The sequence below is a fragment of the Drosophila sechellia genome, chromosome X (assembly GCF_004382195.2).
Source record: "Drosophila sechellia strain sech25 chromosome X, ASM438219v1, whole genome shotgun sequence".
Taxonomy (NCBI): domain Eukaryota; kingdom Metazoa; phylum Arthropoda; class Insecta; order Diptera; family Drosophilidae; genus Drosophila; species Drosophila sechellia.
Window position 1 is genome coordinate 4,105,454 of NC_045954.1, and position 17,224 is coordinate 4,122,677.

The window sequence follows — 17,224 nt, forward strand, 5'->3', positions numbered from 1 at the left end:
AAGCCTCTCGCACATCAGACATATTTGTGTGCTGTTTATAAATGGATACAGGAATCCACGCAGGACAAGGACTGACTGACAGGCGGGCCGGTCGAGGGAAACACGATAGACAGTGGGCCTTTTGGAGGACCTACACCCGTTCTTCCGTTCCGTCAAAGTGTGCGCAATTAATTATTTGTCATTGGTTTCCCCACAGTTCCGTTCAATCCCTTTACTTGTCACCACTGGAGTGGCGTTTTGAGAAGCAAATTATCGTGACTTTTAAAGGCTTTGAACTCGCCGAATGGGATTGCAAATGAATTTAGTTGAATGTATTTCAAAAAGTATGCAACAATATATATTTTGGTTTTGATTTTGATTATATTTCTGGAGGGACAACCAGCGATTGCCACAAACTATTGAGAAAAGGTTCATTGAACCGATATTGTTTGTTTGCATGTGTGTATGTTGTGTCTGAAGTAAGTTCTCCGTCATTTGAGCATTTCAAATTGATGATTGTTTTGTGGCAACTGTTTTTTTTCTTTTTATATACGCACTTTTTTTTTTGCAATCAACGAAGCTAACACCATTGTGCTGGCTATTAAAAGGGAGGCTGAGTGGCCTGGTATTCATTTTCAACTCGATATTGACCGAGACAAAATATTTGGATGATTTTTCTCCTTTTTTTGGTCGGCACTGGCCGCCGGCCTGCCTTTCCACTCACTCCGCTTCGTGTTCGCCAGTTTACCCGGGTTTCCCGACATTTTCCACGGAAAGTTCATTGTCCTGCTGGAAGCGAAAAACAGATGACGGAAAAAAATCGCCTGGAATTCCTCTCGAGCTCTACCCTGAATTTATGCTACGGTTATGGTTCTGTTTTGGTTTTTCCCTGTTGATGGTGCTGAAAATGATTTCCGGGTCGCTCATTAACTCCAAATTTGATTATATTTACTTCACGTTTCTCTCTTTGATCTTTCCTTCGCCCGCTTTTCCAGCAGGGAAAACTTGTGAAAAGAAAATAAATAAACGAAAATGTCCACTAGAACTGGGACTTTCTATTCCACCTAAAACCTACAAAAATCGCTGCATAGTTTAAGAATGTATACAAATTATGGGTACTTAATCTTTTCGCTTGATATATGTATATATGATTTTCCTTAGTTCAATTTGCTTTGTGACTCGCAATTAAGTTCACTGAATTTCATCCTTAATATCTTCACCGCTGCGCGTGTAATTCGATGAGCTTAACCTTTTCCGATGGTCGCCTTGGAAATCCTAAAAGGCGGCGAAAGGGTAAAAATAAATTAACAATAACAATGGCAGACTGCGCAGCATTAGCACCAACATCACTTTATCAAAATAATAAACAAAATGCGTAGTATATACCTAACGATCGGAGCAAATTAACTTAAACGAGATTTGTGTATGTTGTATGGAACCAAAAACATTTACACATACAGCTCTCTCGTTTTATATACACTACATTGTATATATAAACTGGCAAAATAGAATTGAATTTCTATTAGCTCACAAGCTTTCGGTTTCAGCATTTTGATTTTGATTGCATTTATGGCACTATTCACAGGTTTTTTTTTTATTTCCAAATCTTTGCAAATCAATGGCATTTTCGAGCTTCCGACTCAGAAAACTTACTTCTGTTTAAAGCAAATGAAGCGATGGACGCAATTCGATAAATATATGTATGTGAGGGAGATTAGTTTTGCCTTAGATAATAGTGCCAATATGAAAGGCACACAGAATCAGCTGAAATCAGAAGAGCAAATGCAGATGCCCTCTGACCTCTCGACCCCTAACCACACCGAAAAGAACTTTAGCACCCAAATGCCACCCACCTTCTTTTTTTTACCGTCTGCGGGTAATTAACGCACATTAATATTTCAGCATTAACAACCTTCGATGCCTTTGTTTGCCTTTGACAGCCAACAACAACAAGACTCAACAGCAAAACCAAAAACCAAAAAACCAAAAACCACCCATCGCCCCGAAATACTGTTAGATAAATATTTGCCATAAAAATAATTGTTGGTGGTGTTGGCTTTCGCTTCGCTCTGGGCGCTGCGAAAATGTTCATGAACCTCAAATGCGCATTCTTTCGGCTTTTATTGTTTATAAACAAATAACAGACAGCTAATAAATAAATCAAATTAATTTCGATTTCACTAAAGTTTAAAATTACTCAATTGGCTCTCCGAATTGAAGAGAAAGCCGATTTCCAGATGCGGATGCCTTAAGCTTTTGATTTGATTTCTTTTTCTACTATCTTCCAATTTTTTTTTATTACTTTACTTTACTTTACTCGTTTAATCAGAGATCCGTTGTGGAGATGCTCTTGTTTTTGCCTTGTGCAATATGGATGATGCTGGATGATGGCCTCGCAATCAACGTAAATAAATCAAAACACACCAACAACAACGTTTATAGTCGGGCATTCGGGGAAAAAAACAAAATCAAGCGAATTGTATGCGAAAATAAATTATTATGTAATTACGATGCGCACATACACGCAGCTAGATATCGACTAACTAAACAAAATGTCCGCACGTGTAACGGGAAATGTGTTTACGATATATACCATATATATGTATGTATGTATGGTGTATGGTGTATATGGTGTACACCCCAGCCCCAATAGACCCCCATATCGTTTAAATGATGCGTAGGCAACCGGCCGCCTGGAATGCCATTCAAATGACAGACTATAAATAGGCATTCAAACAAACAAGTTGGCCAAAGTGACTGCAATCGAATTCCCAGAACAATGCGACCGACAAAACGGGAGCGAATTTCTGGGAAAATAGACCAGCAGTACGAGTAGCACTGTGGAAATGTCAAAGATGCATAATTTAAGGCGTGTGTGCTATCTACTTTGAAAACTGCCCAGAAAACTTTCAGTAAAACCATATGAATTACCTATGAAATAATTGCATTTTATTTAATTCCCGGAAAGTGTGCTTAAAGTGGTTATATTATCTGAATAATAATAATAACATCGTGATTGGAAGGGCAAGGACTACTGTCTTCGCTCTCCTCCACATACATCCAGTTGTTGGCATCCTCGAACATGGAGCAAATGAGCCTCAACTTCTTTACCTTCTCGATGCATTTTCGGTGCTCTCGGATGCGTTTACTGATTTCCAGGACCTTTTCTTGCAATGCGACATATTTATGTGTGCTCCTTCAATAGGTGACCTTGGGCCGTTTTGAGAACGCATTTAAGGACACTGGAGTCGACCTTGCCCACATCTTGGTTCTATTCGTCCTACTTGCGTGTCATTCCCATTGCTTTTAATTTTGCATTCCACTTCAGTAGCAACTTTCGAGTTTTAATCAGATTCTATGTTTTTTTTTTTTTTTTCAAAAACTTTTCAAAACACGCAATAAAAAAATTGGAATCCCTGGTCAAATACGAACTGAATTCGCGCTTTCTTCAAATTTTTTTCAAAATTCAGTAAATAGTAAAGTGTCAGTTGGGTGCAAACAAACAGTTACCTTTAAGCCTTGATTTGAGTTTATATCCATATAAGATGACCATGTTATCTGATTAGCTCCTGTATAATGAGCTGTCATTTACCAACTTTTGCTTACGAATCGCTCAATTGTCGCAGGCTGACCAATTCCAGGACTGTGTGTAATTGCTATGACTTCGATTTGGTTTTCCCCGTTCCGAAGGTCGACCCGACGAGCCGGGAGCAGGCAATGATTATTTGATTAGGCGACAGCGGCTAAGCTGATTACGTATACATAATGCACCATGACCACCTAAACACAACTGGGATGCACTCAACAGCACACGGCTAATCAAAGTGGGTGTACACGATACACTGGCCGAAACAAATATCAATAAAAGGAGTCCAAAGTGGTTACAATCTCAACTGCATTGCATACATAGTATGTACACGTATGTATGTACATAATGTAATGGTTCGTCCTTAAAGACTGTATGCCATTTCTCAGTGTAGCTCTGCGAACAGACTCTCGATTCCAAAATGGTTCTGGTATTGGATGTCGCAATGGCGTCACTGTTTGCCCATTCAGGTGAAGGTTGCCCGTCTGCCGATTGCAAGGGCTGTACACTTAGCCCCGCACCACTCAGTTAATTAGTGCAATTGGAGTAGCTGGTCGTAAATACGCTGCACTTCATGGATTGGCCCAAATTTATGGCATTGACACGTTGCAATTTTGCCAACAGCAGCTGCGTTTTTTCCATGGGTTTTGAGACCATTTAGATAAGGTTAGTGCCAACAGCGAATTAGTTACTTGGTGGATTAGGGGCAAGAGTTTTTCGTTTCGTCACTGCGCTTGCAAAAGAGTAATTTGGCAAATGCACCTATGACTGTGAGACCCTAATAGACTCCATCGAAAACAATATTTATATACGGCGGGAAAATGGGATAAAAAGGCGCTGGCGAAAGGGACAGATAGATGGCTGCGAAATGAGACAGCAAAACACAAAGGCCAGCAAACATAAAGGACAAACTGTAACGAAAACTAAGAGGAAAATGCGAAAATGCGAAACGGGAAAATGAAAACAAACTTGTTTTTCCAATGCAGTCATCACAGGCAGCTAGAGAAAAGTTTTTGCGAAAAACCAAAGGCGGCGGGCACAGAATTACAACTTTGGGATGGGACGAAAACTTTTATGATGGAAAACTTCTCGGCTGCTGTTGGCATTTCCATCAGCCGTGAGTTTTTCGGTGGATGGAAGATTCAGTGAGGAAAACTCATCCAGGAGCCCGAAATCAGATGAACTCTTCCTGCTGAAAACAGAGAAACACGAGACAGTTTGACTAAATGATAAACCAGCGCCAAACTTTTCGACTCTGTCGCTGACAATTGCCCTGCCATTCGGCGCTCCAATTTGTAACTTGATCTCACTTTTGTTATTTGCTTGTTTTGTTTCACCGACCAGACGCACATCCTTTTATTTTATTTGAATTAGAACTTATCGAAATCATTTAGTTCTTGAATAACTGAACAAGTAATGCCCTTATATTTTTCTGGTTTTTTTTTTTTTGCCTTGGCTCCATTATTCCTGTGCCACGAATTAACCCAACTCCTGTTTGGGGGGTGGCTTATCTATCCGGTTATCTAGGGCACATCGCATGTCCTGCGGTTCCGTCGACCTTGCCGACTGCTATTTATACGGCAAAGTGAAAGTAAATCAATTCAATTAAAAGCTCATCAAATATAATTGTGCACGGCAATCGATAAAATGTCTATTAGACCTGCTCACTTAGTCGCAGGCAGCTCAATTCCCATGTCCAATTGCCATTGCCGTTCCCCCTGACCACTTTGTCTCCCGTTAACATAAGCGGCCATTTTTCGAGCTCAGCGAAATTATCGACAAATTAGTATAAATGCCGCATGCCCCATGCCCCATGCCCAAAGCCCCAATGCCGCCGCCCCATGAACCAACCAATACATCCATCGAAACAGGCTCGCATTCAGGCGAAGAATCTGGGCCTGGGTTTTGGGTCTCTGGGCCGTCGGTTTTGCATTTTTGGGCCGCTTTCCCATGCCGGAAAAGCACTGTGAGGCCAAAGGTTTTTCGCAAAACCTTTGTCGAATCACAACACGCAAATTGTGTTCTGCCCTTTGCATATTTTCATACCCTCACGGAGCGTGAAAACCACTGAAAAGTGGATGTACTAATTCAATTATCAGTGTCATCGTGAGCGATTTAAAGCTCAATGAAGCTGGGTTCGGAAAAATCGAATTTTTGAAATTTAAAAGCTGGAATCGTTTGCCCATTTTTTGCCCATGTTTGCCCACCAATTAGTTTTTTTTGCCCACGTCCAGTTTTTGAGATATGAATTTTCGAACAAGTTCGAAAATTTTCGAAGATCAAAAATTTCACTTTTTTCAAAATTTTTTTTTTTTAATCGCAATAACTTCGTTTGCCCACGTTTGCCCACCCTTTAGAATTTTGAAATTTTCGAAAATTTTCGAAGATCAAAAATTTCACTTTTTTCAATTTTTTTTTTTTTAAATCGCAATAACATCGTTTGCCCACGTTTGCCCACCCTTTAGAATTTTGAAAAAATTTATACTTTAGAAAATATAAGACATTCAAGTTTACCTCGGTCTACTTTGCCCACCCTTCGAAATTATTTTTTTTCGTTTGCCCACTCTTAAAAATAAAAAATTTCGATTGCCCACCTCTTAAAACTAAATAATTTCGTTTGCCCATCCTTTAAAATTAGTTTATTTCGTTTGCCCACCCTTTAAAATTAGTTTATAATGTTTGCCCATCGTTTAAACTTAGTTTTTTCATTAGCCCACCTCTTTAAAATATATATTTTCAGTTAAAAGCGTTTGCCCACCCCTTAAAAATGGTTTTTTCGATTTTCCATCTATAAAACCAAATTTGTACAGATGTATGTAATAACTGTAAGTTGTGGCGCCAATTTACATATGTATCTTAGGATCGGCGGACAGAAGCACTAATATTATTTGATTATGATGAACACATATATGTATGTATGTACATAAATATATATGTATATATACAAAAAACTATATATATGTATGTTCATCAACACTTGCATGAAATTTATTAATGATTAAGAAAATTTGATAATTGGTCCGCCGATCCGGTGGGCTAATGAAAAAACTAAGTTTAAACGATGGGCAAACATTATAAACTAATTTTAAAGGGTGGGCAAACGAAATAAACTAATTTTAAAGGATGGGCAAACGAAATTATTTAGTTTTAAGAGGTGGGCAATCGAAATTTTTTATTTTTAAGAGTGGGCAAACGAAAAAAACTAATTTCGAAGGGTGGGCAAACGAAAAAAACTAATTTTAAAGGGTGGGCAAACGAAATAAACTAATTTTAAAGGATGGGCAAACGAAATTATTTAGTTTTAAGAGGTGGGCAATCGAAATTTTTTATTTTTAAGAGTGGGCAAACGAAAAAAAATAATTTCGAAGGGTGGGCAAAGTAGACCGAGGTAAACTTGAATGTCTTATATTTTCTAAAGTATAAATTTTTTCAAAATTCTAAAGGGTGGGCAAACGTGGGCAAACGATGTTATTGCGATTTAAAAAAAAAAAAATTGAAAAAAGTGAAATTTTTGATCTTCGAAAATTTTCGAAAATTTCAAAATTCTAAAGGGTGGGCAAACGTGGGCAAACGAAGTTATTGCGATTAAAAAAAAAAAATTTTGAAAAAAGTGAAATTTTTGATCTTCGAAAATTTTCGAACTTGTTCGAAAATTCATATCTCAAAAACTGGACGTGGGCAAAAAAAACTAATTGGTGGGCAAACATGGGCAAAAAATGGGCAAACGATTCCAGCTTTTAAATTTCAAAAATTCGATTTTTCCGAACCCAGCTTCTTTGAGCTGCGATTTAAGGCTATTTCTCTTTGCCATTACATTTGGGCTTTTGCCATTTTTTAATCCTAGCAAAATTATTAAATGCATGCTTTTAAGGGACCCTAATAATTAATAATTTTAAAGAGCATTTCTGTTGCCTTTACCTCGGTCACAAGAGAGAACATTGAATTTCCATATTTTTTTTTTTTTGTGTTCGCTGCTGTTTTTGTTCCCGCACTGTCACAGATTTAATATGCACAATTTCACCGAAGGACCAAAAGGAAAGGGCATTCGTTTTCTCGAGCTGCGTCCGCCCCATGATAATGTATTGTTTTGATTCGGGGAATTCGAAGTGTTTCACGGCCTGTGGGGCTAAAAATAAAACCACCGCCAGAAAGGAGAGGAGCTACGTGCCGCAAAAGTCCGCCAACAGCTGTAAGCCATATGACAAAGCCTCCTTTTCCCATCTATCCATTCATTTTTTCTTTTTTTTTTTTGTTGATTTCGATAAGGTTTTGGGGCCGATCTGCTGTCAATGTTGTTTTGCTACGCTTTTTTCCTGGCGAGCCACACACACACACCACCCACTTTCCTTTGTTTTATTTCGGTTTGGTTTAACTTCTTCTGACAGTTGCTGACAGTTTGTTTGAAGGATGCCCGTGCTGTCGCTCCGCCCATCATTCGGTTTTGATTTGCCTGTGCCACGCCCCTTGCCCTTTGACGCCCCTGACCCTGCCACGCCTACCTCGACGACGCCGGCAGCCCTTGGAGCCTTTCTGGGGTCGTCTTCTTTTCTTGACGGATGGTGCGTGCCTAAGCGAGTTTCTTGTCCCAGGACTTTGCATATTCCCACACATCACGTATACGCCAGGGTCACCTGGGTGTGTACGCTTGTATATGTATGTGCACAAGTGTGTGTGGGTCTCTGTGTGTGTGTGTGTGCGTAAGGCGTTGGTGGTTAATGATATGCCAGACAGACAAGTGGCTTAGTGTCAATGCTGACTTTTATTATTTCACAATCAATTAAATTATTAACTATTTCCAATCCTTTTAAAGTATTTTTACACATTATAAATTATTAACAAAAATAGGGGTGCTTAGTTCATAGAAATTGAAATAAGTCTAAGCTCCTGTCTATATTTAGAATGCCATGATGCAGGATACGTAAAGTACTACTCAAATAAACAGAAACGTGCTGGTTTTTCTTGCTGCAATTAATTTAAAAAAGCTCGTCTGGCCTCATGGAAACATGCAAAAGTTTGCAATTTCCACAAAGCGGAATGGCGCTGGAAATAACTCATGTTTGCAAACATACACAAAGCTGGCATCTGGCAATTTGTTAAGTTATTTTCCATATTTCCTGTCGTTTTAAAATGCGAAATGCATTTTCGGTCAAATCCTTTCTGCTCACTTTTAGACACGCTAGCCATCTCTGTCGCCAGCAGTCTGGCTAGCTCTTTCTCCTTTTCAATGTGTGCACAGAATATTAGAGGACTTGTTTATCAAACGTAATTACTTTTGGTCCTCAGTCATGAAAGTCGAGCGAGAGAAAAAGCCCATTTGGTTTTCGGTTTTGGATTACCTTTCCCGCTTGATTGATGTAATTGAGCGGGGCGCTTGATTGATTGACCAACTGACTGCATGAACCGAGTGTGCAGTGCCATCAATTTTGATGGATGCCCGGCGCCACTGACAAGGTCAAGTTGTGTGACCCCTGACCCCACACTCCACGCCACTCAACCCATCCCTCAATATAGTATTTCATTCGTGCAATCAGTGTTCACAGTTCACTGTTCGAATCGCTTGCCTCATTTGGCCCTTTGGCCAGAATCAAGAAGCCGGCACTCAAATATTTTACTACCTGCGATTCGCTGCGCATTTCCCTTTGCTTGTCTCATCAAATATTTAAATGGCAATTTCACAAATATTATATGGCCGGCAAATTCAATTTCCTAAGTGTAATGGCCAACAGCAGCAACAATGGCATACAAAGATCGCTAAACCAATTGATTGGACTCGGTAGGTAAAAGGCTGGACTTAAAAAACAGCAAAATTAAAATGGAGAATAAAATGTAAACACAAATGTAGCGAGGTACTTATGACCAAACCAAAACTATGCAAACTATTCACTAGTGAAATCAAAACTACAATAGCAACATGAAAAGATTTTCGATATGAATATTGCAGCAACGTTTTGCCGTAGAAAAAAAGCAATTTTATTAACTGCAATCCCAACAACAATGTTTACAGATACCCAGATCTTGCAATGAAAATGAAAAATAAACAAAATGCCGCACGGTCATAAAAGCTGTATCAACAATTGTTACAACCATAACCATGAGAGCAACAAAAAGCAATGACAGCGGCTAGTAAACTTCGGTTCAAGAAAAATGGAACAAGCATTGGAAAATGTCTTGTCTAAAACTTTATAGGGCATTAAGTAGAGAAGATAATCATAAAAAAAAGAACGAATACATTTAAATTATTGCCAGATATGACAATCACTTTAAAAAAAAAAATCACTTGGAAAACAATAAAAGTGTCATACGCTATTTAAATGTTTTTATTTGCAGCACCAAAATAAAAAAAACTAAAACTACATTATTATTCATTTTTACTACTAATCAGGGTAATTTCTTCATGCGTGATTTTATTTGTGTGTATATATATATTATGAGTAGTGCAACATAACTTTATTAACTTATTCTACCAAAAAAAAAAAAACCGTCTTAAGGTCAAGTTCAGCTGACCACTTAGACTTTAAAATACTTTTTCGGCAAGCATTGCGCAACTTTTTGAACGCGGTTCCTAAATTTCGCCTTTGTCCAAAGGCCATCAAAAGCAGAAATGCCGCTAAACTGAAGATAGTTATGGCCTATAACCGTGCACCTGTAACCGTGCACTGCGCATATGTGTGTGTGTGTGCTAAAGCTATATAAATGCTATATCTATGCGAGTGTATATGTGTGTGTCTGTATTCCCCATAGATAATAGTAAGTACATGCAACAGAAGCCGCGAAAGGATGCCTGCCAAGTTTTATGGCCGCACAGTATGCAATAATAAATTGAGCAATTGTCGCTGGAAAAGGAGGAGTGTCGAGGGAGTAGGCGGCGGGGGCGTGTCCTTTGGGGCTGAGGCTGCCACTTGGCGCGCACGTAATGAGCATATTTGTAGCACACTTCTCGGCATACGTGTGTGTGTGCGTCCTTTGAGGGAAAGTTTATGCAAGTTATTTTTACTCTGTAACCCGGAAAATCGGGAGCCTTCCTTTCACCCTTCGCCGAGAAACCTTCGAGCTGCGAGCCGAATTTCCGCTCGATTCCGGGGAACGCAGGTGCTGAGGCGTGGCACTTGCCGAACGGAAAGAAAAAAAAATGAAGGAAGGGAGTGGAGAGGAAAGGAAAACCCCCAGCAAAAGGACCGTTGTCATACACTTCTTCGCACAAAAACTCCTGGGAGGTGAAAGGTAAAAGGAGAGGGTGCTCTCCGCACCTACATAGAAGGACGATTTGATTTCGTTTCGTGTTGTTCCTGCCCGCCTGCGTTCCCCACTCCCCGCTCCCCGCTCCTTTTCGTGCTCAAGTTCCTCCTCTTGGTATCTGCATTTAATGGTCGCCGGTGAAAGATGAATTCAAGTGCTTCGATTTCGGGAAAAGTGTTGTGTTCAAGGGCTTTGAGCGAGTGAAGAGGGCGCTTTTCACGGCACGACCTTATGACCCGCCATCCGGCACTGGCACCACTTTAATGGCCATGAATAAATTCGCACTTTTTGGCAGCCACTCCATTGGAAACGGAACAAAGGGATCGAAGCTCAAAACTAGTCATTTCCAAACGCAAACATTACTATTATGTATTTGTAAGTAGTATTTGTATCAGTTGCATTGATGCCCGTATCCTTGCACCTCGCTCCCACCTTCCTCCTCCATTTGAGCCGTCGTCCTTGGCGCTTCCCTTCCAATTCGCCAGACGAAAGTTCAAAAGCGCAAGGAGCGTAAATTCATTAAACATTCGTGGAGGAGCGGGCGTGAAAGTGTTTTTTGTGCGTTTTTTTTAGAGTCCTGGCTGTGCGCTTGTTTGTATTTGTGTTTGTGTGTCGTCTGGCTAACAAGCTCTCCAAGTTTAACAATGAGCGAAATTTCGCAGCTCATTGAATTTGAAGTCATGTGTAACACGACAGCGGCGTCGAAAAGAAAGCGGAAGAAATCACGGGGCTGCCAGTAATCAGTCAGCTTTCTATATATACATATATATACATATATATACATATATATACATATATATATATATTTTGTATATACGATAGCTGTCGTGGGGGGTGGCGCATAAATGTCACACAAAGGACTCCGACAGCCGTGAAGAGCGTCTGTCACAGACTCCGTATAAATAAAAAATTAAATAAATAAAACGCAGCCAAGGCGGCGGACTAAATATGTACACACACAGAAAAAACGTTTAGCAATATGAAATATAGTCTACTAAGTAAATGGGCTTTAATTTTGAATGCAGCTACTGCACATATGTAGTTACATTGTAGATAAGCACTAGAACGTGATCTTGAAAAATGTTAGAACCTAGCTAATGACCATTTGTAGTTATTTTCGGCCATCGCAAGTGGAACGTGATGTTTCCGTGTAGCTAAATTGAAAAGCCAACAATGTGTTAGGTACAGCAACAAGCTGCGAAAACGGCAGCCACTTGAGTTTTGTCCCCGAATTGGAATCAAAGTCAGGTGCACGAGGCCATGGCCATGGTGTTCCGTTCAGTGGGTGGATGGTCGGTTGGGTGACGGTGGGTGGGGGTGGCTGGTGGCGGGAAGTCCCCAAAGTGCGTCAAAATCGAATCGCAGCGAAAAAGAACCTGTGGCCATGGCCCTGGCAATGTCGTCACTCGCTAATTCCATTAGTCTTAGTTTTTAGATGTTTCTTGGCTTCCGGCTGCAACGATGTGCTGTTAGTTCAGTTGTCTATCAGCTATCAGCCGGTTTCGTTAGAAAAAATCAAAAAAGTGCTCCAGAACAGACTCCTGCTCCTGCGAGTCCTTGCTTGATAATTTGCTCAAACCCTTGCTCGGGGTAAACTTGTGCCAACTTTAAAGTGGATTTTTGTTTTGTTCTCATTTTTTTTTTTACCCATTTTTAGAATGTGTCGAACTCATAAAGTGTGTGCAGATTGCAAATTGGCAGGCGGATTTGTGCGTGCGAAATTAGTTCAATTCGAATGCTAATTCAATTTGAAAGTTTTCCCCCTCTCCCAGCAATAAAACTCATTAAACTTTATGCCGAAATTATTCGCAAATTGGCATGCGATTGGCATTTCTGTTGATTATGCTCATTCTGAATGCAATTTTTCGAAATATTTCATCATTTATATAGCAAGTATTTTAACAATCTTGATTAAAATTATTCACTCACCATCAGTTCATTACTTAATCAGTTGGGCAATTTTAAATTCAATTTCAATGTGCTGAACGTTGTGAGGGAAATCATTTCATTTCCAAGGGCAGTTAGTTAGTTATCGTCTCTAGTTTCTCATGTTGAAAGTGGCATAGCTTGCATAATTAATGGTAGAAAATACGCTCTCTTGTAGACATTTTACCGCAAATCGAAATTGAAAATTATATGTTGCATTCGGAAACTAGAAGCTAACCCTTGATGGCAAAATGGAAAGGCAAAATAAAAGCAAATTATTGAATTTCCTATTGTTACATGAGCAATCAAGGCGCACTCCTGATTTTCGTATCATACACTGCGATAAAAGCGGTAGCAAGTGTGGGAATTATGAATAAGATAAATACAGTTACAGTTAAGAATTGCCTGGAATATAAAAGGAAGTATACGAATTGTATCTTATTTTCAAATTTTAACCGCTTTTTCTGCCACTGCAGGATGTCCGTGTCTTAATGTCTTCATTTTGTTTGTGGCCTGCCGCACAATTATTATTGCAGGAGTGCTCGAACGCACAACCCCAAAACCCGTTGTGCCTGTCATGTCTAATGGTCGAATCTCGTTTTACATTTGCAGCTGCGTCGAGGATTTTAAATAAAAGGGAACCTGCCGCTCGGAAGTCGTGGCAGAACTGCAGCAAGTGCTGCCGGGCCAAGTTCAATTAGCCGGAAAACGGACCATGTGATCTGCTATAAATGCAATTGTATATACACACACACACATTCGTTGGGAGCATCGATAGATAGGGCCAGTATATAATATGTCCGGAAATTAAGTTGACAGTTGAAAAAGAGAGAGAGAGAGAGAGAGAGAGAGAGAGAGCGAGCGAGAGACGGGGGACAGATCTTGATCTGGCTTAGATATATATCGCATGTGCAGGGCAACGGAAACGGAAGCGTCAGCGGCAACGGAAACAGCAACGGAAGTGGAAACGGAAACAGAAGTGGCTAAGCTAACGTCACACAGTCGGCAATAATGACCAAGAAGTACGAGTTCGATTGGATCATTCCGGTTCCACCGGAATTGACCACGGGCTGCGTTTTCGATCGCTGGTTCGAAAACGAAAAGGAGACAAAGGAGAATGACTTTGAGCGCGATGCCCTCTTCAAGGTCGACGAATACGGATTTTTTCTGTACTGGAAAAGCGAGGGCCGGGTAAGCTATGGCAAATATATTGAGAAATAGGAATTACGGTGGCTAAGCATATATTTTATATATCCTTGCAGGATGGCGATGTCATAGAACTCTGCCAAGTGAGCGACATTCGTGCGGGCGGAACACCAAAGGTGAGTAAATACATATGTATTATATCTGTTTTGGGGCGGTACTATTTAATGTCGAAAGAGTAACAATCCAATTGGCAGACGTATTTCAAATCGCAATTCCAATAAATCAAGTTAATCAAGTTTTCCGCCAATTTGTGGTTTTACAACCATGAAATGGTTTAATTATGAATTAATTTAATTTATGAAATTTATTCCTTGCAATGAAATTGATTTAAAAGAGAGACCCCCTCACAAAAAAAAAAAAATAAATTTCCTGCAAATAAATGATGTTTTCCACAGATTTATTTTGTGGGATTTTTCGTTGAATCGTTGGCCTTAGAATAATATTTAAATCCCTTTTTTCCGCTGTTTAATTAGTAGGTTTACTGTCAATAATAAAACATAATTAAGTGCAGAGGGAATTTTAAACTGCATGCAACAAATAAATACGCATTTTTAAAAAAACTTTTGTTAGAATGGCGAATATTTGCTCCCATATCCAATTAGTTTGAAAATCAATAATATATTTAATTTAAAATTATTATTTTTGTGTGCTTTCTTCTGTGGCACCTGTCTTCTTTTCCACATTTTCCCATATTTTCCCCGCCAAGTTTTGACTAAGTGCAGTTTATTTCCTTTATTTTTCCTATTTTGCTGGCAGGATGAACTATCACAAAGCCATAAAACTGTCGCCTGTGTGCATGTGTGTGTGCGCGCGTGTGTGTCTTGATGTGTGGGTGTATGCATCGGTTAATGTGTCAATATGTCACTTTTGCTCTCAATTGTTTTCATCCAGCGCCATTTGTGGATCAAAGTCGCCGTCTTCGACTCGAAACGCATTTGTTCCATGCGCTAGATTTATTGTCACCGACCGGCCACGCCCCCTTCTATATATTCCCTTTAACCCGACATATGGCACGTCTATATATGCCATATACCGGGGTGTATATAAGGTGGGAGGCGGACTGATAGAGTGACGTATTTGTTTGTTTGTCTGTCGTCGTCTCCTAAATGAAATTTATGACCGAACAGCAACAGCCCGAAATGAAGCTCCATTTGCGCCAATCCATCTATACGTCGTATGTATGTGTATGTGTATGTGTACATACATATATATATATATATAGAGTCTTTCATACATATATTTATGGCCGATGCAGGTGCTGCCCCGAGACTCGAACTAATGTAGACTTGCTGTCCAGTTTCCTCCCCCTCTGGTGTTTCCCCTGCCCTCCTTTGACACACTTTTCCGAAGGGAAGGACTGAAAGTAAAACTGAAACGAAGGTTCGGTTGAGTGCATCCAACTGGCAACCAATAGGTATGCCCATATCCACTCCCATCCCATCACATTTTGCACAGCCAGAGGGCACACCCAGTGCTGCACATTTGGATCTGTCTTTATGAGTTCATCTTTTCGGTAAATTTCGAAATTAAAAGAACATGCATTGAATTGAAATTTTAATAATATAACCCATAATATTACCATTTATTGGTAATAGTATTACACCATACATTCTACAAGCTCGCCTTTAAGAAGCATTGAACATTTTCCGCCCTCACCCTCCACGTTCTCTTCAGTTTGCCTTTGAGCCTGGGGCAAACCCTTTGACTATTCTGCATGTGGGTTACAGGTGCATCTGGGGGAAAATGAAAATGAAATGTGGGCGGAATGGGAGAATGGACACGGCGAAAGGGACTACTAAGTGGCTTCCAGGTGCGGTCGTCGGTAGTGCTCCATTCAATCGTGAACAGGTTGCACTGGAAGGCAAAAATACTGGAAGGCTGAAAAATATCTAAGCAAATGAGACCTTAAATGTGCCCAAAATGAAAAAGAATACTTTAAATTATTATATTTTCTTTTTTTGGACTTTTCTTAACCCTACCAACATCTTTGTGTTCCATCGATTCTGCTTTGCTCTAGTCCTCGGGCAAATTCAATTAAAATACAAAATAAACACCAAGGAGCAGAAGTTGCAAGAAACTCACATAATGATCACAGCTGAGTGCGTGTGTGTGTGCCAAAATTGTTGACCACAAATAAGATGCCCGAAAAGAAAATGCCAACTGAGTAAAAGCAACAGACACAAAATGCAAAAAGTTTTCAGCAGAAAGGAAAAAAGAAACGGAGAGGGTTTCAATATGGATACACTGAAAAAAAAAGTAAAGTGAGTCTCTTATGACAAATCTTCTTTTTTCTCCGTGTCAGTGTGTGTGTGTGTGTGTGTGTAAGTGTGCGTTTAGTGCTCTGCCATCACTTGAAATGTTTGGTCATCAATATTAAATCAGTGAGCGACACACACAGGCAAATAAATGAAAGAGAGGGGACACATTAGGGACAGAAAGAGAAGGAGCGCCAAGTGCGCAAAAGAGACGGCATCATTTAGTGCAAGAGAGGCAGAGTGCTTGCTGAAAAGCCTTGCACAATGAACCATTAAAAGTTGCTTCGTTTGGCAGAGGGAAACCGCAGAAAAAAGTCGGCAAAAAGAGTGAGTGAGTGAGTGAGTGACAACCGAAAAAAATATTGAAAACGAAAAATTTGAGCTTGGTTGCAGTTTTTCGTTATTGCCCCCGACTTTTCCTGGCTTTTAGTTTGCTGGCGCTTTTCAATAATGCACGAAGCTCTGCAAACGTAACAAAGCGAGTGGCACACGAAAAAAGGAAGAAAATAACGAAGAAAAAAAAATATATATATAAAGTAAAGGAAAGAATAAGGGAACAAAACTTTTATAACATTTGCTTTCACTTTATTTGGTTCAAAGGAGCGACAGGGGATAAAATCGTGGAAGTCTGACTTATTTAGCACTCCAAAGTCTGCTGCTTTCTTGCCCCGACTTTCCTCACAAATTGCACTTGAACTGATTGAGCTATTGTGCCTGTGTGTGTGTGTGTGTGTGTGTACCTGTGTGTGTGTGCGCCCTTGGGGGCGGGGAAAAATCCTCAATGGGGTCTTTGCATAATTCAATTTCCTTTAAGAAATTCACCATTTAAGTGGAAGACTTTGAAACGGCATTTAAGGTGGCAAACAACAGGTTTCTCTCATACAATTGCACTTTTCAAATGGCTACAGGGTTAGGAAAATCAAGTGTTTAAGGTATTCTGCCCCATGATTCAATATGTTAACAGTTTGTATTCAATTTGGAGGAAGACCGAAAATGTAGCATACTTTTTCGCGCTCTTAAAGGTACGTTACAGAGA

The 17,224-nt window shown here is 39.9% G+C and overlaps 1 protein-coding gene across 3 annotated transcripts in view; it reads left to right on the plus strand.

Annotated features, from left to right (window-relative positions):
* The window catches only part of LOC6612511 (1-phosphatidylinositol 4,5-bisphosphate phosphodiesterase), a 41,746-nt gene that overhangs the window by 13,404 nt on the left and 11,118 nt on the right, over positions 1-17,224 (plus strand). For 2 of the 3 annotated variants that reach the window (XM_032726234.1, XM_032726232.1), the window contains exons 3-4: positions 13,340-13,918; positions 13,990-14,049. In XM_032726234.1, coding sequence (XP_032582125.1) covers positions 13,739-13,918; positions 13,990-14,049 — 240 coding nt within the window. In that variant the 5' untranslated portion in view covers positions 13,340-13,738. Of the gene's footprint in view, positions 1-12,270; positions 12,392-13,339; positions 13,919-13,989; positions 14,050-17,224 lie in introns of those variants that run through there. The other variant, XM_002036983.2, reaches the window with a different exon arrangement.